Below are 22,744 nucleotides of genomic sequence, written 5' to 3' on the forward strand. Positions count from 1 at the left end.
AAGGTACAGACTGTTGTGAACACACATGATGCCCTTGAAGAGGACTCTAGTCTCGAAGCCCAAGGCTGATAAATTGGAAACCCTGAATTATAGATCAAGGAACTAGATGGCTATCCCGACTTCATGTGAGCTCATTTGACACGAGCGCTAGCAGATTCAGGGGTCTAGTATGTTCCAGGTTGCTCGATGCGCAGGCTAGCTACAAGATGGTGAAGTCGATGTAAGGTCGGGCGGCTTCCAACCAATAAACAATACATCACTCACATGCCTTTGCCAGACTGGAACATCTATTGAGCACGCCGAAAGTTAAGCGCCATAACCGCGGATCCATGGATCTGACGTTCAGTGGTGTGCGTCATCATTTTCGTGACAGCCCAGGGTGCTGGTTCGAACGGGCTCATCCGAGACCAAAAAGTGTGGGATAGTTGTGTGGTCGCATCGCAGGAGCCGTGCTACCCAGGCTACACCATCCATGTCAATGGAGGCATAAAGACCATACCTGACATAGAATGGGATAGGGCTGAGGGCTTTCGGCCGACAATATCTGCAGTCCAGTGACACTTACAAGTTTGCCTGCAGCCCCTGACGCAGCTAGTTGGATGCGGGGATGTTTGCTTGCTGGGCACTAGATTGACAAGAAGTGACCCCAGACATCCACTTTGTTGGATCAACGGGTACCTACACGCGAACAATGACCTTTCGCTTTGGCCTAACATGACTAGGCGGAATGTGACATTTATATCGCTGCATAAAGAGGATGACGAATCCGTGGGGTAGTGTTAAGAGTCCAGCCCTCGTGAGTCCACGTAGGGGTGATTTCAATATAGAGAATCTAAGCTAAGGAGTAGAGGTTTTCTAGAGCGGGGGTTCCGCGGAGGAAAAGCGCTCAAGTGGGACCTCCGCGAAGGCAGCGCGGTGAGGTCTGGCAGTATCCGGCCTGAGGCCCGGATCCACTAATCGGGTCTAACCCGTAACAGGTAGGACCTTAGTACAGCGGGCCAGCACTTGAACCTGCGACCTGTGTTTTTTGCTAGAGCAGAGTCGACCCGATGTTTGATCTTATCCTTTTTCTTGACAAAAGATGAGGATACACGCAGGGATCGCGGAGAGAAAGGGGAGACGAGATGTCTAGCTACCAACTGACCGGATGATGGGAATCTCGATGATTTGGAATTTCGATGTTTCCCATTCAGGGTCTGGCAGGTCGGATCTGGGGCCCAAGCTCCTAGCTGGACCGGGGCTATACGTACCGGACTCGGACACGATGCTCCGCCTCGTGATTTTGGGGCGTCTCATTGGTAGCCAACAGCTACGAGTACACCACGCTAAGTGCCTTAGCTCTGTACTTACGTCATTGCCCAGTCACTGCTGCTGTGCTGGTTCATTCCTTCCTGCGTAGCTTTGTCTACCGACTTAACTTGACGGTGACGATTTTCAACGACATAGCATCAATCCAGCCCAAACACAGCGACGACACCTTTGCCCAGGTTGGAAACAAATCTGGTCATCAGCATCTTTCAAAGTGCATCGACGAAAGTAAAAGGCTTCAGCTGCACCCGTAGCACGAGATGATGTCCTTCTTCGGCTTCGGCCGCTCATCGCGTGAGGAACGCGAGCGCGAACCTCTACTACCGCGCTACAACGACGACACAGCCTTACAGCAGCGCCTGCACGAGAAGCTACACACATATCAGATGCTCCGCGCCATCGGGAAGGGTTATATGCCGTCCAATGAACAGCTCATCATCAACTTGCGCAGTCTCCTGTCTGCCGACGTCCTCAACCCTGATACCCCCGACCTTAGCGACTCCGGACGAGCCCTGGTTCTCAACGTCAAGCTTTTGATCAAGCAACTCATAGAGCTACTACTGCACAAGAATGACAAGGACCAAATCCAGGATTTTATCTGGTATCTTACCAAGGCTCGCCTGTCGGTGGATGCGTACGACATTGGTGCACGAGCATCCAAGGCGAAGGCAAGAGCCGACACTGTGGCAGGTGGGTCGTCTCTTTTCAAATAACCCACGTTCGCTCCAACCTAGGAAAGAAAGTTTGTTCAGACTTTAAACTGACAATTGCCAAGCTTACAAAAGCTTGCAAACGGTTGGCTCCTTGATATTAACCAACTCGGATTTCCGCCTACTACTTTCGGATCTGAGCACCATTGGTCGAGAGGTCTTCCGCGACACTGCGTTCACCCTGTCGGACGTCTCGAAGCAGGCGGCCAAGGATATTGAACCCTCAAAAGAGGAGGAGGAAGCCGTCAAGCACCCAAACGGGGATTCGAAGCCTCCCCCGACTAAAGATGATTTTGAGGATGAGGTTGTTGACATCGCAAAGGTTGTCACTGATGGCGTCGCCCGCGTCGCTGACGAAGCGGGCCAGAGCCTGACGGAGCACGTCACTGGCGACGAACAAGAAACGCTAGTGCACAGGCTCAAGAGTACGATTGTCAACTTGCGTGAGAGAAAAGACTACTCTGACTCGGTATCGACTCTCTCATTACTCATCAGGCGATATTTGCTGGCGTACTCGCACGCAGTTTCCGATACCATCCAGGTTGCCCAGGAAGATATCGACACCAATCCAGAGGCTGATCGTGCACTCCACAACTTTTGGCTGTTCTTGACGTCCTTAGGTAGCCGCGAGCACTGGAATGATGTTGAAGCTCATTTCAAGGCGGTCATGGAGCATGGCCGCAGCGACCCAGAGTTCGACAATCTTGTTAGACAGATCGGCAATCTGCTCCAGGACATACTGACGGACCCTGACTTTTTCGATCACGCCGAGGACCGCTTCAAAGAATTGAGAGTCAAGTCAAGACAGTTGACATCCGAGTCCTCAATACGTGATGATCTTGATGCTTTGTTGGAGAAGGTCTACCTTGCTCTCAACTCTGTGCTCCAAGACACGGATATCAAGAAGGCCATGAATACCACGAGGCGAATTTTGCGGATTTTGTCACCTGCACATCAATACACCAATGGCGAATTGGTGGCGGACTCCATCAACGTCTTCATACCCATGGTAGTGCAGGCAATTCAGTACATCCCGATTCCGCGGGTGGAAGTATCGGTGCCGGCTATCGATCTTCTTTTGGAGAACCTTATTTTGGAACCGGGGCGCACCGTCAACAACAGCTCCTTCCTGCCGTTCAAGATCAATATTTCCACACAGAATGATGTCGAGATCCGCAAGGCCCGCTTTCGTACCACGTCTTCGGTGAAAACTCTCATGAGAATTACAGTATCAGGATTGTCGATTGCCGCCGAAGACCTCGGATATTGGCTGCGCCTCCACTCGGGAATATTGAGGTTGGCCGATGCTGGCATTGCGGGCTTTTACCTGGATGAGCGTGGAATCGATGTTGCCATCGATGTGGAGGTTGGAAAGGACCGGCTTGAAGACATATTGACGCTGCACAATGTCCGCGTCCGCATCCATCATCTCAATTACAGCCTCCGAAAGAGTAAGTTCTCCTGGCTCGCTTGGCTACTCAAGCCTCTGATTCGGCCAACGGTTAAGGCCGCATTGGAAGCTCAGATTGCGGCCAGCATTGGCGAGCTGCTTCATTTCGCCAACAGAGAACTTCTTTTCGCACGCGAACGATTGAGGGCCACTCGTATTGCCGACCCGCAGGATATGTGGACATTCCTCAAGGCCGTGGCGGCCAGACTGGTGCCTCCCGAGGACCCCGACCTTTACACCCGGGTGGGTGTCGCGCAGCCTGGACGCGGAGTTTTCAAGGGTGTGTACGCCCCTGGCAGTCTCGTAAAAATGTGGAACGAAGAGGCTGCGCTGGCAGGCGACAGAGTGCACGAGTATCAGCAAGACGGGTGGCGCAATTCCATCTTTGATGTCGGGACAACAGGCACAACGCTTTAACGTTGCACCGAGTGCTGCGCGCGGGTAAAATGGCGCAGTCGCAACCACCTCAGGGGAGCACAACGGTTGAGGCAGCCAAGCATGAGAGCAAAGCAAGACCAGGCACAGTATGGGCACGAAACTGCAAGATTTTTTTTTTTTTTTTTTCAATGTATTTCTAGAGGCAATAACAAATGCAGGGAGAAACAGAACCTAGGCGAAAATGGCAAGTCGTAATCCATGGCTACCTTACGAAAACGACCATTTGCATGTGCGCTTGAGTATTGAAGATTCGGGTGGTGGGTTGGACTACGGATGGCAGTGTAACCGTCTAACGCGCTGCACAATGCAAGCCGCGCAGATCACAGCAACATTCGGCGCAAAAGTTCCTCCACGCTCACATAACCGTCCTCCCTTGACAAGATGATGGGGGTGCAGTGGCATTAACACACCATCCAAATCGAGGAGGTGCACTATCACGATATCGATGCCAAGCTCGCATGATGGACTTCTAGAGTGCAATCGCTCTCTTTTTCCTTCCGAAGTCGAAGGCGACGTGGCATTTCAAAGAAGGTTCGATTCATCAGCTTCCGTATCTAGAGTTTGCTGCCCAGCATCGCTACGAACATGGTCTCCGACCATCAGTAATCAACGAGTCAACAACGATAAGCCCGAGGCGCGTGGAAACCACGGACTCGAGTATAGTAGTTGGATCGAGTCATCCGAGCAGACGGAGTCTACCGATTATAGTGTGTACGATGACCTTGCAGCGCGGTACCTGGCGCGTGACATTTGCTGCGGTTCTCTCCCGAAAGTCACGTACGGGCCACCCGAAACCTACGTGTGCTTGAAGTCGGGACGTCGCTTTTGCAGGAATGCGGTCATTCCTTCATTGAAATCGCCAAGGCTGAATGTCGAGTAGTAAAGAGATTTCTCCATGGTCATCCCGGCATCGAGATGGCTATTCTCGACTGTAGCAGGGTCAGCGAGTCAGAACACGGGGTCCGCACAGGGGCCCGCCCCCTCGATCCTTAGGTAGGAGGATCCGGAGCCACCCTGTATTAGCGGTCTTGGAGTCGGAGCCACCCACCTGTGAGAACGGCTTGCTTCGCGGTTTTGGTTACGGGGCCCGACATGATGGCGATGCGCTCAGCGAGCTTCATGGCAGCTGGCACGACCTCTTGACGAGGGAACACCTTGTTGACAACGCCGAGACGCTCAAACTCGGCTCCGCTGGCTGAGTCGCCGGTAAGGACGAACTCCATGGCCTACAGCTGGTCAGTTCGTCCGTTTCAAGGTGAGAGCGAAGATTTCGGCTGTTGAAGTCGGCCAGCACGAGTCAACCGACTGGTTTTGACTACTCACCTTGTGCTTGCCCAAAGCACGAGCTAGACGCTGAGTGCCGCCCGCGCCTGGGATCGTTCCGATCTTGATTTCTGGGAGTCCGAACGAAGCATCTTCGGCGGCGTAGATCATGTCGCACTGGATGTGAAGTGTGAGCCGTTTAGGTTCTTCCTCGCAGAAACATGTGGGGGCAACTCTTGACTTACTGCTAGAGCGATCTCGCAACCACCGCCCAACTTGAGGCTCTCACATTAGCCTTGTTTCTGTGAGACATGCGAGGCAACAGAGAAAAAGAAACTAAGCACAGGCAGTCGGAGGCGGCTCCCACTTCCGACAGCACAACTTACTGCGAAACCAACTACAGCCGCGATGATGGGTTTGGAGAAGTTGGCAAATGCGTCTGTGAGGTCCTTGAGAAAGGCGCGCTGGTGGGCCGCTGCCGTGGAGATCTGCACCAACTCGTTGAGATCCATCCCGGCTGCACCATAAAACGGATTAGCCAACGTCGTGCCTCCATTAGATTAGATGAGAGGGGGGTCCGCCAGTGGGACCCTGGCGCGGATTTTCATGACGTTTCAGGGACTTGGAAACAAGAACGACAGCGGACATCCCCCTGTGTATCAAGTCCGTGGGGAATCAGATGGAGTTGAGATGGCAGTTGCTTGGGTGGGAAATCATCGACTGCCGTGCGCGGCGCCAACGACGAGAGTGTGCAGATGCACGTGGAAGGGTTGAAAGAAAAAGCAAGTGAAGCCGAGGAAGACGAGAAGAGGACAGAGATCCGACGACGGGGGTAAGCTTGTTGCGCCCCCTCCAGACATGGTTTTCTGGAGCCAAACTCTGAAATCTGTCTCGACCGGTATGAGGAGACTTGCAAAACGTACCACAGAAAGGACCTTCTGGGCCACCGGTGACGACAACGGCGCGGACGGTGTCCAGGGCATCGAGATGAGCCAGAGTCGAAACAAGTTCGCCGATCATGACCTGAGAGAAGGCATTTCTCTTGGCTGGACGGTCAAATCGGACGAGGGCGACGCCCTTCTCGGAGTCGACCGTCAACTTGAGAGTGGTGAGGTTCTCCATGATTTCTCGGGAGTCGGTTGAGGTTACCGCAGGAATAGGACCACAAGAAGAAAAAAAGAGTTTGGGGCTAGCGGATCACCGGAGTGCAACAACTGATTAAAAAACGTGGAAACTTGGAGGTAAGACGAGGCGACTCAGGCGAGAGAGGGGCAGTGTTGGTGTTGATGGCTTGTTGAAGCAGCGTGCTCAACACATGGCAGAGAGACAAAAGAAGTCGTCGGATCTTTTCTTCTCCCGGGTCTTGCTTTCTTTCTCCCGGAACCCTTTTTCTTCTTCGCCAGCAACAACATCGCCGCACTTTATTAGAGAGTGCCACCCTGTTATGACCGAATTCGGCCGAGGAGAGTGTCAACCTAGAGTAGCGTCACATCTCGGCTGGGGGTGGACTCGCAGTCGCAGAAAAGAACAAAACTGGCATGAGGGTCGTTCAAGGGAGAGGGGTGGGCGGCCAAACGGTCGACAAGCATCATGAGCCGCGGAAGCCAGGGTTACCCCCGGGACGATGTGCAGACAGGGCACCATCCATGGCAGAAGCAAGGCACAACCCGCACAGGCGCCTAGGTTCCCTCTCCTTCTCCTCCTCCACGATCGCGGCACGTAATGGATGGCACATGTCGACTGATTGACAACAACTTTGTCAGCCCCCCTGGACATATCCATCTTCAAGACCTCCGTCCTCCACTGCCGTGCCCCTTGTTACATCCCACGGCAACGCCTGGCAAGGTGCTCCATCGACAAAACAGAAGGCGACAGCTGCCGCATTGGGCGGATCTGGTCCGGATGGACCTCCGTTTTTCCCGGATTTGGACGTCTCGTCCGGCATGGCCCCGTCGGACGGCCAGCGGTCCTGTTACCGCGGAATGGAGACGGTCGTTACGACAAAATTTCTGCCCACATCTAAAGGGGAGGAGGCGGATTCTCGACTGCTCCAGATGCTCCCTTGGCGACCTTGCCTGTCACAACGGAATATAGCCTCCCTCTACTCTTTCGCGCTTGCATCCATGGTCGAGGATCCGCTTCTCCGTACACTCCGTACAGAAACTGCTTTCGTTCATCGAGGGACCCCGATCACATCCATAATCTTGCAAGGTTCCTTGTAAGTGACCCCGTCTTTGCCTACACTAGTTCATCACAGACTCACCCGTTCTCCACACTATCTAAAACAAATGTCTGCATAGGAAGGAGCTGAAAGAAGCAAAGAGTCCAGCCCTGATATCATCCATGGACCATGCCATGGCGGACGTGGGGCTCTGGGAACATGGAACCTTGTTTGAACACGGAGCTTGAGGCAATCTAGGCAGGTTTTTGGCGAAGTTACCAAAACGAAGAATGCACTCCCCCACAAGGCCGAGCAGGGTCTCTGGCGCTTCTCTGTTTCTCAGGGACACTGGCGCACGAACACACAGACGCGATGGTCCAAGTGAGGAGATATATCTGGTTCAAGGAGCCCACCTCTCAAGTACGAGGCGTGTTACTGGTAGGCAACATCACTGCAGGGTATCAACATCCAGAAGCTCCTCATCATGGTTCCCTCGCGTTCGTTCCACTCGCTGGAAAACTTGTCCCTGGCGGACAGAGTTCTCTTCAACCAATTCAGCAGAGGACCGAGCGATGTGATACCCTACCACGTCGTCCACCACGCCTTCGAGTCCATCGCGGCAGCACATCCTGACGCCACGGCTGTCCGAAACTACGATGGCACGACCATCACATACCGGGAGCTCAACCGCAGGGCCAACGTGCTCGCCAACGAGCTCAGAGGAACATACGGCCTCAGGAAAGGAGACCGTGTAGTCCTCGTCTACTCTCGCTGCATCGAAATGGTCGTCTTCATCTTTGCTGTTCTCAAGGCTGGTGGTCAGTATGTCCCTCTCGATGGTGGCATCATCCCCGAAGACACACTCGGCTACGACATTGTCGACTCCAACGCGCCGGTTGTGCTGTGCCTTCCCAAGTTCAGGGAGAAGGTGCTGCGCAGCATCCCCTCTGAAAGGCAGGACCTTGTCAGGGTGGTTGACCTCGACGGGAACAGTTGGCTGTGGAAGCACGGCAACAATGGACACCCCGGTGTCATTGTCAAGCCAGGGGATGGAGCCTACGTGATCTACACCTCGGGCACTACCGGGCGACCCAAGGGAGTGGATGTGAGACACGAGGGCGTTACCAACACCCTTCTAGCGGAGCCTTCCAAGCTGGGCATCCGCGTCGGAAAGAACGTAGCGCAACAGTTGAACGTCGGGTTCGATATGTGTAAGTCAAATGTCTCAAACTCTATTTTTCTAGTGTCCGACCACGCTGACGCGGCAATGTGATACGTAGGCGCGTGGGAGATTCTCGGCACGATGATGAACGGAGGAACACTTCACATCAGAGGCAGCGGCAATGATCTCTGGACGGATTGCCTGCAGCGTGTCGACACTGTCATCGCGACACCATCCGTGGTCCTCAAGCATATGCCCAGGCGTGAGGACTTCCCCAACATCAGGACCATTGCAGTCGGCGGCGAGCCCTGCCCATTGGCCCTCGCCGAGCAGTGGGCGCCCTTCGTCAAGTTCTGGAACGTATGCGGTCCTACCGAAATCAGCATTCTCAACACCGCGCATCTTCATAAGCCGGGCAAGACTTTGTCGATTGGCAAGCCTAACCCCAACACCAACGTCTACGTTCTCGACGAAGATGAGAACCCTGTCAAGATTGGCGAACCTGGCGTCATGTGGGCCGGCGGCCCAGGCGTTTCTAGGGGGTATCTCAACTTGCCGGAGTTGACGGCACAAAGATATAAGGTCGACAAGTTCGCAAAGGATGGGTAAGTTTTGCGCCTCTTTTTTATCCCCGTTCTTGCGGCCGAGACTTGAGAGAAGAGTACGCTAACAGGTCAACCCAAACATAGTCGTATGATGTTCAACACTGGCGACCTCGCCCGCTGGCTCGAAGACGGTAGCTTGGAGCCCCTCGGCCGAAAAGACGACCAGGTCAAAATTTCTGGTTTCCGCGTCGAGCTCGATGGCGTCTCTCGCGCTATTGAAAAATGCCCTGGCGTTGTCAAGGGATGTGCGCTGAAAATCGACGATCGTCTGTGGGGCTTCTACTCTGCCCCTGCGCCGATCGACGAAGCTCAGCTGAAGACTGTCGTCGGCGAGGGCCAACCGTTCTACGCCGTCCCGACCGTCTGGAAGTACCTCCCCATCATCGAGCTAACCCCCAACGGCAAGGTCGACAAGCGGGCCCTCCGCGACATCGCCTCCGGCGCGGCCCAGGTTCCGCCGCCGCTGCCTCTGGCCGATATTCCGACGGGCATGTCAACGCCCCAGGAATCGTCGAGCGCCTCGTCCATCAAGACGGCCGTAAGCCCTACCAGCGAAGGCGGTTTCACCCTCGTGGACTCTCGCACCTTCACCGTCGTCGACTCTCAGAGAAACATCGACCTGGAGAAGACAGCCGCATTCGTCGAGGAGGAGGCCGAGAAGGAGGAACAGGAGTACGAGCTCCCTTCCAAGAAGGGCTTCCACGGCTGGAGATGGATCCGCCACCGCGGACTCAACGCCTACCGCAAGCTCTTTGGCGTCATCTTCGTCTCCAACCTCGCCGTCTTTGTGTGGATGCTGTACGAGAGCCGCAACAGCAACTTCTCCCTGCCCCTGAACCACCTGGCCACCGCCGTCGCCGCCAACCTCCTCGGCGCTGTCCTCCTGCGCCAGGACTACGTCGTCAACTTCATCTTCTGGCTCTGCTCCCGCGTGCCCACCTCCATGCCGCTCGCCATCCGCAGACACTTTGCGCGTGTCTACCACAATGGCGGCGTCCACTCGGGCTGCGCCGTCTCTGCCACCGTGTGGTGGGTCATCTTCACGGGCGCCGCAACCGGCAACTTCATCGCGCCGCAGTCCCTCTACTCCGTCAACCTCCTCACTTTGGTCCTAACCTACCTCATCCTGCTCCTTCTCCTCATGATTCTAGTCATGGCCTACCCCACCATCCGCGCCAAGATGCACGACCAGTTCGAGTGGACGCATCGCTTCGCAGGCTGGTCCGCCCTCGCCCTCGTATGGGCCCATGTCATCGCGACCGCAGCCTCTATGTCCGTCGAACCCCTCGGCCCGGCTCTGGCCAAGACCCCCGCGCTCTATCTCGTGGCCCTCACCTCACTCAGCATCGCGCTCCCTTGGATGCGACTTCGCCGTGTCAAAGTCGTCCCCGAGCCGCTCTCCAAGCACGCCGTCCGCCTGCACTTTGACTTCTGTACCCCGGGACCATGCACCTCGCGCGGCGTCCGCATCACGGATAGACCCATGGTCGAATGGCACGCTTTCGCCGCCATCCCTGAGCCGAGCGGCAAGGGCTTCTCCATCGTGGTCTCCAAGGCCGGCGACTGGACCAAGCGCATCATCGAGAACCCGCCCACCTCGATCTGGACACGCGGCACACCCGCCTCCGGCGTCCTTGCCGTCGCGCCCCTCTTCAAGAAGATGGTCCTCGTGGCAACGGGCTCCGGTATTGGACCCTGTCTGCCTGTTCTCATGGAGCGTCGGGTCCCCGCACGCGTCGTTTGGTCGACGAAGAACCCGCTCAAGACGTACGGCCAGGGCGTCATGGATTTGATTCTCAAGGCGGACCCAGACGCGTTGATTTGGGATACGGATGAGCGCGGTAGGCCTGATTTGGTGCAGTTGGCGTATAATGTGTATAAGGAGAGCGGGGCCGAGTGTGTTGCGATTATTTCCAACGGGCCTACTGTGAATAAGTTTGTGTATCGGATGGAAGCGAGGGGGATTCCTGCGTTTGGACCGATTTGGGATTCATGAGCGTTGTTCATGTCATCTTTTTCGACGTTACTGTTTTGTTATTTCTTGGGCGGGCTTCTTCTGTGTCTTCGATCATACCAAAGTCGTTTCATTGTTCTCGTATAAATTAGTTCTTAGTCTCAGCCTTCCTTTGTATCTTTGGGGTGATGAGATCGTCAAATACCGAATCGAATCCATAATCATCCTTGATGTCTCATCATTGTGCTTTCTTTATTCCCTCCTATTGTGACATACAGTTGAGTTACACGTTCTGGATAAGCATAATTCTCACTTGAGAGAGCGTCGCGATCCCCGTAGACGAGTTTCACGAGATGCCGGTAGTGCTTCTGGACTCCGCTGCTCATGTGGGTTGGCCTCAGGAGGTTTTGTATTTCCTCAGCTAAAGTAGACGAAGCTCGCCCTCTAGAATAAGTACAATCAGCATATTCTTGTTGCGAAGACAGGGATGCCGAAGGGCCAGAAGGTCAGTAGCTGAAAGTCACTACAGCAACACGGAGCGAAATACACCGGGAGACCCACAATTCCCGTCTCCTACAAGTGGGGGCCCGGCCGGAGTCGGAGACGTTCATGTAAGGTATTGTAATGTGCTTTTGCCATAAAAAGTGCCACTGGAGTTGGCTGTATTATCTGTAGTCTTCCTTCGATGGTTCTGTGCTTCAAAGCCACGATGGTTGCTTACCTTTTTCCAGGACGCCTTTTCTTACATGTACGCAGATGAAATGCCGCTCTTCGGAAATCACATCATCCAAAGCGTGTCAGTCAGGTCAGTCACAGACCCTTTCAACTGCAGACTCGAATAATTTGAGTGAAACAAGGTTTCCGCGAACCGTCAACTCCCTGGCTACTTAGTAGCGTACTATGCACGAATAAGTTGAGTCCTTATCAACACGCCCGGGGGAGACGGCTGGAACACGTATTCAGCTGAGGTATCATGGCAGGATGTTGAAGCGAATACTGTTCAAGTTGAGTAGCGTTCCGTGCCGCCTTCCGCAGGGACTTCCCTAGCCTCCTTCTTCCGGTCCGGTGGGATGAAGATCTTGGCGGCTCGCAGGCCTGGAGGTGTAGCATTGTACAAGGAACAAGGTGGCATGCACGCTCACGACGTCAACCTACCCATCCGGATACAAGCTTTTCGGCACTGAAGCCCCCTGCAATATTTCCAATTTCGGCAAGTATAGTATTCGTATATTCCCCTGGGCTGGATGTCGCGAGAGTCATGTTGCTGACTGATTCCAGATGCTGAACTCCATACATGTAGCCACTTCAAGAGGGCTTGAGGGTAGCTGACCGGACAAACAAGTTTTTCGAAGTGGACAACCAGAGAAAAGAGTGTCTGAGTCAATACTCACAATGAAGTGGATGACTTTCCACCTTTATTATCCCCACGGGAATCGTTTCCTAAATAGGCATGTTGGCATCGTTAAGAATACGAATACTAAAGTTTTCAACACACAGGTCAAATCGTCCAATTGACGAGCCTTAACACAACGGTCACTGCGCCTCATGATGCACGACAGCGGGGGAGAACGCACCTTCCTGCGAGAACTGAGTTCTGTCACCCGGCTATCAAACCTACAAGGCTGCAATCAGTTCTCTGACTTTTGGCAGCTTGACGATCCAGTTCACACAACTAACTATCCCAACCACGGAGTGCTGCGAAGTCTCAGAGAGATCTTCGCTCCCTTATGATGTCCTCCGCATCATCTCGGTGGCGAGACCGAAGCCAGAGATAGATCTGGAACTTGTTCAACCTCAAGTTCAGCCCTTCAAGGCGGAACAGGACAAATACGCGGAAGAAGGCAGCTGAATCGCAATCTGCATCCATAGGCTTACGTCGCCCTTCCCACCGGAATGAGCCTCAGCCGGAACGTCTCTAGAACCACTTCATCCCATGTTTCGCGACGGGTTGGCCGTGGGTGGTTCGTCGCTGACATTTCGTGTCATTCGTACTAGGCCCGAGCTGATCTGAGTTGTATGCTGACGTTATATCCACTTTCTCGAGCAAGCCCGCAATCTGACGAAAAATCCCATCTTTTGAAACGATCTGCGGAGGGGCGAGATAAAAATGTTCAATGTTCTGAGGCACTCTGCGGTTGAGAGTTTATTGCTTTTCACCCCAGCGGCCCATGCAGATCCCACACGGACGCACACCTGCGCTCCGCTTCCATGACACCCAGTCCTGACATCGACTTGTCAACATAGGGCAGAAGGGGAACAATGACAGATCATCGAACATGTTTGACCGCAGGGGGCTAGACAAGGACGCGGCGGGTGCATAGCCCGGAAAGTTTCGCAGAGAGTCATTTATGGCCGCGTTTACATGTACTTACTGTTTGTTGTTCGCCGCTGATGGCAACGAACCAAAATGGTCCTCACGCGCGCGCGAAATGTCCTGCAGTCTTGTTCGCATCCCCGTATCCGTTCCTTCTTCTCGCCGGAAAAGGTCTCTGCCTATTTTCTTGCGTGCTTACTTTCTTCCTGCACGTCACGCCAGCCTCTTTGATCTCTCTGTTTTTCAATCTAATCTTCTCTCACTCGAAACTTGAAAGAAAAGGACCCAGCTGATCTGTTCTTTCTAAATCTCGAAAGTTCGAATCGAAACGTCCTTTCATCAACAATTTCCCAAGAGCGCGCTAGACCATGTCAACGCGCTCGACGCAAACCGTCCTAGAGACGCCGACGATGCTGAGGAAGAGATCAGGCTTCCTAGTTCTTGCCGAATATGACAAAGCCGGAGCCCTCAAGACCAAGTATATCGAGTCGGCTCAGATTGCCGGATCATCTAGGGTTGATCTCACGGTAAGCTCCGCGAATAACATGGAGGACCCCTGGTCCTACTCCTTCCATTGATGCCCTGGAGGAAGACAAGAAGAGAGTTTGCATGTGATCTGACACTCATTCGCGTAGCTCCCGCCCAAGAGAAAGAAGCCTTGGCAAGAGCTTCTCGAAATATTCTTGCCAGATGGCTACCCGCATAGCGTAACGGACGACTATGCTGAATATCAGATTTATGTGAGTAAACACTGATGCAGATAAGGGTGCGTCCGGTCTAGCTCATACTCAAGCAGGACTCTCTTCAAGCTTTTGCTGGCACGATTGCCGGCATGATTTCATCGCGTGCTGTTTGGCAAGGTAAGAACTTCTCTGCGCTACCCCGGCTAAATATACCCTACATCAAACGTCGTTGTGTGGTTGCTAGTGTGTCGTCTCGTAGGTACCGTATGCTGATAATTCGATTAGGTCTTGGCGTTGGCGACTCATTAGCATCGCCAACCGGGGCTATGCTCATCCAAGTCACTCGAGAGTCCATGGGAAGACTCGCAACAATCACATTTGCTCATCTATTTGCAACCTCTATCGAAGCAGAATGCAAGGCATATCGCATGGCCTGCGACCTGTTGACTGACACAGCAATGGTTCTGGACTGTGCATCTCCCTATTTCCCTCAGGAAGCCAGATTTCTGGTTCTCTGTCTCTCCAGCATCTTGTACTCCGCATCCGGCGTCGTTGGGAACGCATCAAAAAGCAGTCTCAGTGGCCACTTTGCCAAGTGGAACAATTTGGGGGAGCTTAATGCTGTAAGTGTTGAGACTTAGCATAATAAAGACGTATGCAAGATTGTGGTTGCTAACAGTACATAGAAAGATGCCAGCCAAGAGACAGCCATTTCTCTGATAGGAATGCTTGTAAGTCGACAGCCAAGATGCCCATATATTCGAGCCCACGTTACTAACAGATGTATACTTAGACGGGAACGTGTCTGTTGTATTTCCTGACCGACGAGACACTGTCGTGGATTGTGCTCTTTATCCTACTGGGCGTCCACCTACTTCTCAACTGGAGGGGCATTCGAGCAGTACACTCACGTCAGCTGAATCGCCAACGCGCCAACATTGCTTTATCAGCATTGTTCTCGAAAGACGAAGTCCTCACACCTCTGAAGGTTTCCCAAAGAGAACTTATCTTCGAGAGACGTGGGGGTGAGGTGTTCCGCTGGAACTCAGGACCAGTGTTTGGCCGCTGCAAGTACGGAGTACCCCTAAAGACCCTGCTTGAGGCTTTGGCCTCTGGGAAGAGCCACGAGATGTCTTTCCAACTTTCAAGTGTTGACCTGTACACACTGATGGACGTTTTCGACGGCGAGCAGTACATTCTCTGGTGTCAAGTATCAGTCACCTCCAACGATGCAGCCTCCAGAATCAAAGTTGTGGTTGTCCTGAAAGAGGGCGTGACGCCGAGGTCACAGCTGAAAGCCTGGTTCCATGGTCTGTTGCTGGCCAGAAGACTGAGCGGACAGGAAGAGACGAACTTGTTGCGAGCTGAATTCGATCAACAAGCAATGTTGGGCCACGTGGAGGAGAGTTTGCAAATTGCAAACGAAAAGTACGAGCTGTACGCCAGGAGACTGGCGTCTGCAGGCTGGAACATCGAGGTTCCCGTGCTGGAGACCCGGGCAGGCTCTCGCATTATTCGGGAGCCTGACGAGATGAGAGCGCACTGAGGAATTATCCCGTCGGCCGCAGGGGTTGAAGAGATGATCCGGATCTAGATAGGCTCGGGCAAACACACAACCGTTAGATTTGGTCTGAAGTTAAAACATGCAGCATAGCGTCACAGATATTTGCAATATTATCAGGTTTGCCTGAAAGAGCTACGTCTTACACATTTCTGTGAGATGAATCTGATGATTTGCAGTACATAAGGTAGCCCGTCCAGGTAGATATGCTAGAATTGATCAGCAGATTACCACCTTGATGATGCATTCTGAGCCAGATGCGAACAACGTTTGCGACTTATTGCTGCAACCTAAAAGGATAACCCCAGAACTCTACGCGAACGACACGTGGAGTCTTCGAAGTTGTGGGAACACCAAACACTGGCAGATGCGTAGTTGGCAGCGACAGCCCACGCCACACCGATCAGCGCGGCCCGGATGTCTGCCGGCCATTCTTTAGTTATTATCCCTTCTTTTTGCATTATTTGAAATTGGTGAGGTTATTCTGCTCAGTAGACTTGACCCTCTAACGTGCACGTAGGCCTCCCGGCTGTGCTTAACTTACGACGATGCAAATTAAGGTCGCTTTCGCGTTAGGGGGTTTTAGGGGTCTTTACGTTGTTAGTTTATGCTCAGGCCAATCTCGCTATCGGTAATTTGATGATCATCTTGGTCCCGTCTGCGACGCTCATCAGTCCCGACACCCCGTTCAATCCGTCCCGGTTCCCTGTGTTCCTGGTGTCAAGCGCTGCCGCGACTTGGCAAGCCAATGCGCCAAAACGCCATGGCGGTGACCGTGCTGGTCTCCGTCTACGTACTCCATACGTAGTCAATGGCCGCATTGCTCACTGTGTTGGCCCGACTCGTTCCGTGGCTGGGTTCCTTGGAAGGGGGCCAAGTTTTTGGGGGAAGGGATAAGTAGACCCGCTCGTATCAAATCTCGCATTCGAGAACGGATGCGACTCGTGAATGCGAACGCGAAGAGTACAGCCCCTAGACGACTCGCCAAACATCACCACGCATGGTAATTCTGGAACGGCTGATGTATGAGACACGTGAGCTGACAATGTCCATGCCTTTCTTGACCCTTTAGAACCGTGACTGGACATCATTGGTCGAGCTCTCAACCCCGGGTTAGAGTGTTGGGTTGAGACGGTTCGGACATTGAAATTGTTCCTACTAGGGACATTAAACCTTGAAGCGCAAGCCACCGTACGGAGTACAAGGCACCGGGAGACATGTACGGATACGCAGTCGCGACCTTAACTTCGCGCCTCTTTAGGATTCCGTGTGCGCATAGATAAAGAGGGATGTCCGACCACCAAGCCGTATACATGACGACACATCATCCATTCCTTGACTTTTCCCCTTAGCTTCGTTTATCGTACATCAAAAATGAGAAACCCAACTACGGCTTCGCGGCCGAGCACCGGTCAGCCAATCGAGATCCGCATTAGAACTACAGAATCCTGGGCTGCTGAATTTCGAGCCAAGGAGGCATTGTTGCCCAGAAGCAAGTCATTTCACCAGCTTTCACCCCGCGTAGAAGTCAGACCTGCAGAGACCCTTCCGCAGAGCAAGTCTCATCACCAATTGCCTCGCCCGGAGAGATCTCAAAACCCGGTGCAACTGCAGGCCTTCGAGTGGAATCTGCCCGCCGACCACAAGCACTGGCGACGGCTTCGGCGCGCATTGCCGGCACTGAGATCCGTTGGGGTGAACAGCCTATGGCTACCGCCCGGAAGCAAGGCCAAGGACCCTGAGAGTAACGGCTACGACATTTACGACGCCTGGGATCTAGGAGAGTTTGATCAAAAGGGCTCAGTACCCACAAAATGGGGGAGCAAGGGAGACCTTGTGTCTTTGGCCGCGGACGCGGAGCACCATGGCATTGGGCTGGTCTGGGACGCTATTCACAACCATCGCGCCTATGCTGACGGCACTGAGATGATAAAGGTTGTCGAGGTCGATCCACGTGGTAAGCTTTATCTATCATATTCCGCTATTGTTAGTTTTCGACTACTTACACATGTTTTAGATAGACGGAGAGATATCACCGATGTTTATGAAATTGAGTCATGGACTAAATTCGACTACAAAGCTAGAGGGGGGAAGTACAGCAAGTTCAAATACAACAAGTCGCATTTCAACGGCACAGACTGGAACCAGCAAAACAAGAAACGCGCCATCTACAGGTTCGTAGAAGAAGGCAAGAACTGGCACCAAGACGTCGGCGACCTCCAAGGGAACGCCGACTACCTGATGCTCGAGAACCTCGACTACACCAACCCCGAGGTCGTCAAAGAGCAGCATCAGTGGGGCAAGTGGATTGTGGATGAGCTCGGGCTCAAAGGCTTCCGCGTGGATGCCGTACAGCACATCTCATGGAACTTCATCAGCAAATGGGCCGAGTACTTGAGGAAGCCAGCGAATCGCAATGATCTCATGTTTATTGGAGAGTTCTGGCACGGAGACGTGCGCGTCTTAAACAATTGGTTGGAGCACATGCCGTCATTCTTCAGCCTCTACGATGTGCCTCTCATGTACCACATCGAAAGATTGTCATGGCACCGTGACACCGACTTGAGACAAGTGTTCAAAGACACATTGGTGGAGCAACGGCCAAACAATGCTGTCGTAAGTCTGTTAGATATCCACAAATTTGATGTCCTTAATAACAATTTACAGACATTCATTCGCAATCACGACACCCAGAAGGGTCAGCAAATGGACACTCCAATCTGCAAGGAGTTCATGCCCTATGCATATTCCATGATTCTCCTAAGGCGCGATGGTCACCCATGTGTCTTCTTTGGGGACCTGTACGGCATCGAACTTACCCATCCCGAAGCGCCTATCCAAGACCTTCCCAACCTTCTGTTGGCCCGAAAGCTTTACGCTTACGGAGAGCAACAAGACTACTTTGAGCGGTCCGACTGCATCGGATGGGTCAGACGCGGAACTGACGAGAGACCTGCCGGTATGGCCGTTGTCATGAGCTGGACACAGGCTGACCATACCGATACTCGGTTGTCCATGTCAGTTGGTGTCGACCACGCTGGGGAGATCTGGACCGATGTCCTCGCAATGGAGTCAGCCGCAGTTACGATTGACGAGAACGGCATGGGATCTTTCCACTGCCCGAAGAACAAGATGGCTTGTTTCGTGAATGCTGACGCCAAGGGGAGAAAGAAGTTCCCAGTCAAGTTCGACTCTGACTTTCACAGCCTTATTGCATAGAGCGATCGCAGCACAAGACTTGAGGTCACAGAGAAAGCACGACATCACAATATTATAGACATTTTTTACATATTTCAGTAGCATTTATCAGCGGAGACATAGCCTAGACAGCCATCTTATACAATACCCCCAGCCATGTCATCCGTTTCCCATTCACCTTCTATTGTTTTAATTGTATGTTTCCAGAAAACTCGTAACTTTGCGGTGACAGTCAAATGATACGTTGTAGCTAACATACATGTAAGGTAATTGATGTCTCAAATGCTTGTGTTTTGGTCCACAATGATGAATCGGGGAGCTAGCAGAAATAACGAGTCTTGCATGATTCTTGGACAAATAAGAAATGCATCATTGACAACAAGTGTCTCGTGTGATGTACAGAGTCTATGCTAACGACCGACTATTGTTTGTTGGAAATATGAGTAGGTACATGGAGGGATATCAAAGGCCATTAAGTTCTAGGTAGATTGTCATTCCCTCCAACTTTCGAACATGTGAAAAATCAGGCCTACCTTCAAGGCCTTTCTCTCCAGCATCTGTATATTAAGGTGGCTCAATTCGCAATCATTGAGTGCATGTAAGCTTCGTACCATATTTGCGTCTGCACTGCTGATGTGGGAACTGAGAACCGATAGTCATTGAGAACGATTGCCGCAACTGTACCGTATGAGTAATAAAATTAAAACCCCCCCGTGCTCAGTACCACAGTAGGCTACATTTGAACATTTCTGAAGCTGAGAATTGAACTATAACGTTTGAATAGTATTAGATCTTGGAAAACGGCTTGCAGATGACTTACTACTTATGTAATGCGATACTGCGTGCTAAGTATACTAGAATACCCTCGTCCTTACGCAGCCGATGGGTCAGCAGGGGCCGTCTATTGTGGAAGGCGCTGCACAATCTCCCTTACAGTCTTGTAATCGATCCTCGTATGGCAGAGTATGCCGCTTTGAACCAAGCGAATAATCTCACGAACTCTATCAAAAAAGCAATCGCCCATGCTACAATGAATAGATAGAAACCATGAGGTATGGCGTCCGCGAATATCAGAGCCCAAAGGACAAGTCCGGCCGCATATGGGATCAGCGTGAAAAAAAGAAGTTTCCAAGGCTTGACGCCAAGCGCCGCTGCTATCTCGTGAGGTCCTAATATATCAGACGTGTCTGATGGCTAGTTTGTCAGGTGGTCAGTCATACACTCCCATAGGCTGACCAACTGGAACCTTGCGTAAAGAGTTGGTGGCAACGTCAGCTTACAGTAGAGGCAGGCCTCGGTTCGTACGAATGTTCGTAAGCAGGAGAACCATCCTTTGCATATGTCTCGTTTTTATCCTGACTGCCTGAGCACTCTTTGGCAGCTTTAAATTGGGATGAAGGTCGGAACATTCAGGCATGGGAGTATTTGTAGGTGAATCTTTGGAAAAACCTGATTGAAAATTGGAACTTACATGAATAAACTTCGGCTGCTGTGATCGTGGGGAGAGCCAAGAGAAATAAAGGAACAAGCTGGCCAAAATTGGGCTTGATATCACCAAGCTGTAGGCTTGCGTCGTTGAAGAATTTCAGGAGGTTGGCTGTCCCAAAAGTGAAGTAGAAAAACAACCAAACAATTTCCCAGAGAAAACTGCTTTCCAGATGATTAACCCAGATTGACATCATCGTAAGATAATGCCCAAGTTGAAAAGCCTCAGATTCCGCTTTGATGGCATTTCTGAGAGATGTGACTTTTTCTGAAGCCTGTCTCAGGAAATCTTCGTATGCGGCAGGCGGGAACAGAATATTCAGCAGGGCGGACTGCCAGAATTTGTCTTGCCGATTGCGACGTGACGGGAAGTAAAGTTCTATGATCCTTCGAAAGTATCCAAAGACGAGGATACATATCAGTATGGATAAGTTGAAGATGATGATGACTTCGTCGGAAAATGAGACGTAGTTCGGCCTTTCTTGATCAACTAGCCTGAAGTGCTTTCTGGCACATTTGACAGAAATGTGTCGGTTGAAACGAAATGTGTCGGTTGAAACGAAATGTCACAGAGTCTGAAATGATCATGCATCTGATCGTCATGGCTAGGAAAACCACCATCATAATGGTCCGGAATATCGTCATGCGTTTGTGTTGATCAAAATACTCCCATAGCACTGAAAGCGAGCAGAGATGAGTGATGCATGAGAAGTAGCCAAGTCGCGTCGCAATCTGGAACGAATAAGTCGAGAGGCTCTCATCCAGGCCATGCACTCCGTCGAATATCAACGTTGTTGCCAGCATGAGCGCCATACCGGTGATAAGTTGCTGGTCGCTCATTGATAGCATGAAAGCCTGGAAAGCACGAATGCGTTGCTCCTGATCCTTTTGACCGCTGGTCGACGGCACCTTGCGACGACGTATATCGTCGATTGGGTTGTACCGAGTCTGATGCAGCGCGTTTGTCGCATATGCTACGATGATGGCGATCATATTCATGATAATCGAAAAACAAAAGGAAGACACAATCTGCTCGAGTTTAGGGTGAGTCAAGATTCCTGTTAGAGCATATTGTTAAATCTTACCCCCCAGCCCGCTATATCAGGGTCCGGTACATCTTCGTCCGGCATCCGTTCGCAATCCCCTCTCTCTACTAAATAGTCCATCCCCATCTTGGCGATTGAGTCTACTAGGCGGGCGTAGAAGTTGTCTGGGTTGAAGAAAGATAGAATAGAAACGGGGATGGCTTGAGCTGGAGTGAAACAAACGAGAGTCAAGGTGCAACAACCAAAAAGAAAAAAAGAAGAGAAAAAAATCGGGAATGAGTGCGGTTTCAATTGCTATTGTCACATCGATCGTAACATCTTCACAGTACCTTCACCGCCCTTTTCCAGAGAAGTATGCCTTGCTGGCCTGGGGAGCCTGGGGCGAGCACAGAAGTACTACCAGACTCTTACCGAGTTACCATGCAATGGAAGTAGAAAAGGCTCCAAGCCTCGGACGCCAGGGGCTATGGCATCCGCGCATGATCGAGATGAAATCTTGAGCATGGTGACGTGCAAAGGACCATCCTCCTGAATGGTGATGTCAAGTGGCGAAAGAACAGGAAAATAGAGAAAGCAGCTTCTGTCCCCGTACCTTGTGGAATGTAGAATCTGGAATCAAGTCACACGCAAACACACTGCGAATTGTCACACACCCCTCATGCGAGCAACAGTGGCACAGTGGCAACCAGACCAGAACGCCTATCGCTCAGCTATGCCCATCCCTGGTCAAGCTAAGAATCCCTTCGTGTACTGCACCTCTTGGTTGTACTCATACTAAGGGAGGCCTCCAGCGGAAGCTATTCGGTCTCACAGGCTGAGACATTACTATTGATGTCATGGCCTAGTACCAACTTGAGGAAGCCTGACCCCATTTCGGTGCAGAAATCAAGAAATGGCCAATTGTTTCTCGCAGAATAGAACCCTACTGTGGTCAGGCACATCAAGACCGAAGGAGAAGATGGAAGACGTGTCAATGATTCCTCTGGTTGCCTTATACTAAGCCCGACGCAATAGTTTTGTCATTTCATGGTCTTAACAGCCTCAGATCTCCAACAATCATGCGCATAAAAATGCTTTTGGTGGATTTCATGCTAACCCCGTAAACGGGATTGGGTACAGTGTAGAGAAAAAAGGAGGTAAAATGGAAAGAAGGCACAGGCGGGGGGTGACGAAGTAAAAGCATAAGTATTCCTCCGATCCATAGGTACGCGGTGTCTGTCACTCCTATTCTGTCCACGTTTATGTACTCAAACTGCCCACGTCATGACCAGAGTCATGAACAAGGAAGATAGTGATAAATCTTTTGCTTAATTTTGTTGCTTTAGACCAAATCTCTGACTCCGTACATGCGGTTGAAGGACTGCTTTTTGAATCTAAAGGTAGGTAAGCAAGGAGGAGAGGTTGGG

At 52.0% G+C, this 22,744-nt stretch overlaps 6 protein-coding genes across 6 annotated transcripts; 4 read left to right on the forward strand and 2 right to left on the reverse strand.

Moving 5' to 3' along the window:
- Window positions 1–1,571: 1,571 nt before the first annotated feature.
- Window positions 1,572–3,885, forward strand: BDP55DRAFT_639033 (bactericidal permeability-increasing protein; the record flags this gene model as incomplete). Its single annotated transcript, XM_060573191.1, has 2 exons — window positions 1,572–1,998; window positions 2,084–3,885. The coding sequence occupies 2 exons, from the start codon at window positions 1,572–1,574 to the stop codon at window positions 3,883–3,885; spliced, it is 2,229 nt and encodes a 742-aa protein (XP_060421882.1).
- Window positions 3,886–4,496: 611 nt separating this feature from the next.
- Window positions 4,497–6,603, reverse strand: BDP55DRAFT_39030 (enoyl-CoA hydratase/isomerase). The gene is made up of 6 exons (XM_060567215.1): window positions 6,096–6,603; window positions 5,556–5,686; window positions 5,415–5,444; window positions 5,230–5,346; window positions 4,955–5,132; window positions 4,497–4,835 (listed from the first exon to the last, which is right to left on the reverse strand). The coding sequence occupies exons 1-6, from the start codon at window positions 6,289–6,291 to the stop codon at window positions 4,702–4,704; spliced, it is 786 nt and encodes a 261-aa protein (XP_060421883.1). The 5' UTR covers window positions 6,292–6,603; the 3' UTR covers window positions 4,497–4,701.
- Window positions 6,604–7,814: 1,211 nt separating this feature from the next.
- Window positions 7,815–11,093, forward strand: BDP55DRAFT_735185 (amino acid adenylation domain-containing protein; the record flags this gene model as incomplete). Its single annotated transcript, XM_060580289.1, has 3 exons — window positions 7,815–8,541; window positions 8,611–9,097; window positions 9,182–11,093. The coding sequence occupies 3 exons, from the start codon at window positions 7,815–7,817 to the stop codon at window positions 11,091–11,093; spliced, it is 3,126 nt and encodes a 1,041-aa protein (XP_060421884.1).
- Window positions 11,094–13,538: 2,445 nt separating this feature from the next.
- Window positions 13,539–15,846, forward strand: BDP55DRAFT_721676 (vitamin B6 photo-protection and homoeostasis-domain-containing protein). Its single transcript, XM_060578524.1, has 7 exons — window positions 13,539–13,892; window positions 14,001–14,105; window positions 14,126–14,131; window positions 14,162–14,225; window positions 14,334–14,671; window positions 14,735–14,779; window positions 14,842–15,846. The coding sequence occupies exons 1-7, from the start codon at window positions 13,734–13,736 to the stop codon at window positions 15,592–15,594; spliced, it is 1,470 nt and encodes a 489-aa protein (XP_060421885.1). The 5' UTR covers window positions 13,539–13,733; the 3' UTR covers window positions 15,595–15,846.
- A 1,137-nt stretch (window positions 15,847–16,983) lies between these two features.
- Window positions 16,984–18,828, forward strand: BDP55DRAFT_639037 (alpha amylase; the record flags this gene model as incomplete). The annotated part of the gene is made up of 3 exons (XM_060573192.1): window positions 16,984–17,566; window positions 17,627–18,225; window positions 18,277–18,828. The coding sequence occupies 3 exons, from the start codon at window positions 16,984–16,986 to the stop codon at window positions 18,826–18,828; spliced, it is 1,734 nt and encodes a 577-aa protein (XP_060421886.1).
- A 1,805-nt stretch (window positions 18,829–20,633) lies between these two features.
- BDP55DRAFT_39338 (uncharacterized protein) lies at window positions 20,634–21,565 on the reverse strand. The gene is made up of 2 exons (XM_060567231.1): window positions 21,378–21,565; window positions 20,634–21,321 (listed from the first exon to the last, which is right to left on the reverse strand). The coding sequence occupies exons 1-2, from the start codon at window positions 21,462–21,464 to the stop codon at window positions 20,779–20,781; spliced, it is 630 nt and encodes a 209-aa protein (XP_060421887.1). The 5' UTR covers window positions 21,465–21,565; the 3' UTR covers window positions 20,634–20,778.
- Between the last annotated feature and the right edge of the window lie 1,179 nt (window positions 21,566–22,744).

The sequence above is a fragment of the Colletotrichum godetiae genome, assembly GCF_030913485.1.
Source record: "Colletotrichum godetiae strain CBS 193.32 chromosome Unknown BDP55scaffold_104, whole genome shotgun sequence".
In the NCBI taxonomy this organism is placed as follows: domain Eukaryota; kingdom Fungi; phylum Ascomycota; class Sordariomycetes; order Glomerellales; family Glomerellaceae; genus Colletotrichum; species Colletotrichum godetiae.

Coding starts and splice junctions, on each gene's coding strand:
- BDP55DRAFT_39030 (XM_060567215.1), bottom strand. CDS start 6,291: ATGGAGAACCTCACCACTCTCAAGTTGACGGTCGACTCCGAGAAGGGC. Junction 5,687..6,095: donor TGGCCCAGAAGGTCCTTTCT/GTGGTACGTTTT, acceptor TTTATGGTGCAG/CCGGGATGGATCTCAACGAG. Junction 4,836..4,954: donor GAAGCAAGCCGTTCTCACAG/GTGGGTGGCTCC, acceptor ACCCTGCTACAG/TCGAGAATAGCCATCTCGAT.
- BDP55DRAFT_721676 (XM_060578524.1), top strand. CDS start 13,734: ATGTCAACGCGCTCGACGCAAACCGTCCTAGAGACGCCGACGATGCTG. Junction 13,893..14,000: donor CATCTAGGGTTGATCTCACG/GTAAGCTCCGCG, acceptor TCATTCGCGTAG/CTCCCGCCCAAGAGAAAGAA. Junction 14,780..14,841: donor TTTCTCTGATAGGAATGCTT/GTAAGTCGACAG, acceptor ATGTATACTTAG/ACGGGAACGTGTCTGTTGTA.
- BDP55DRAFT_39338 (XM_060567231.1), bottom strand. CDS start 21,464: ATGGGGATGGACTATTTAGTAGAGAGAGGGGATTGCGAACGGATGCCG. Junction 21,322..21,377: donor CTGATATAGCGGGCTGGGGG/GTAAGATTTAAC, acceptor AAACTCGAGCAG/ATTGTGTCTTCCTTTTGTTT.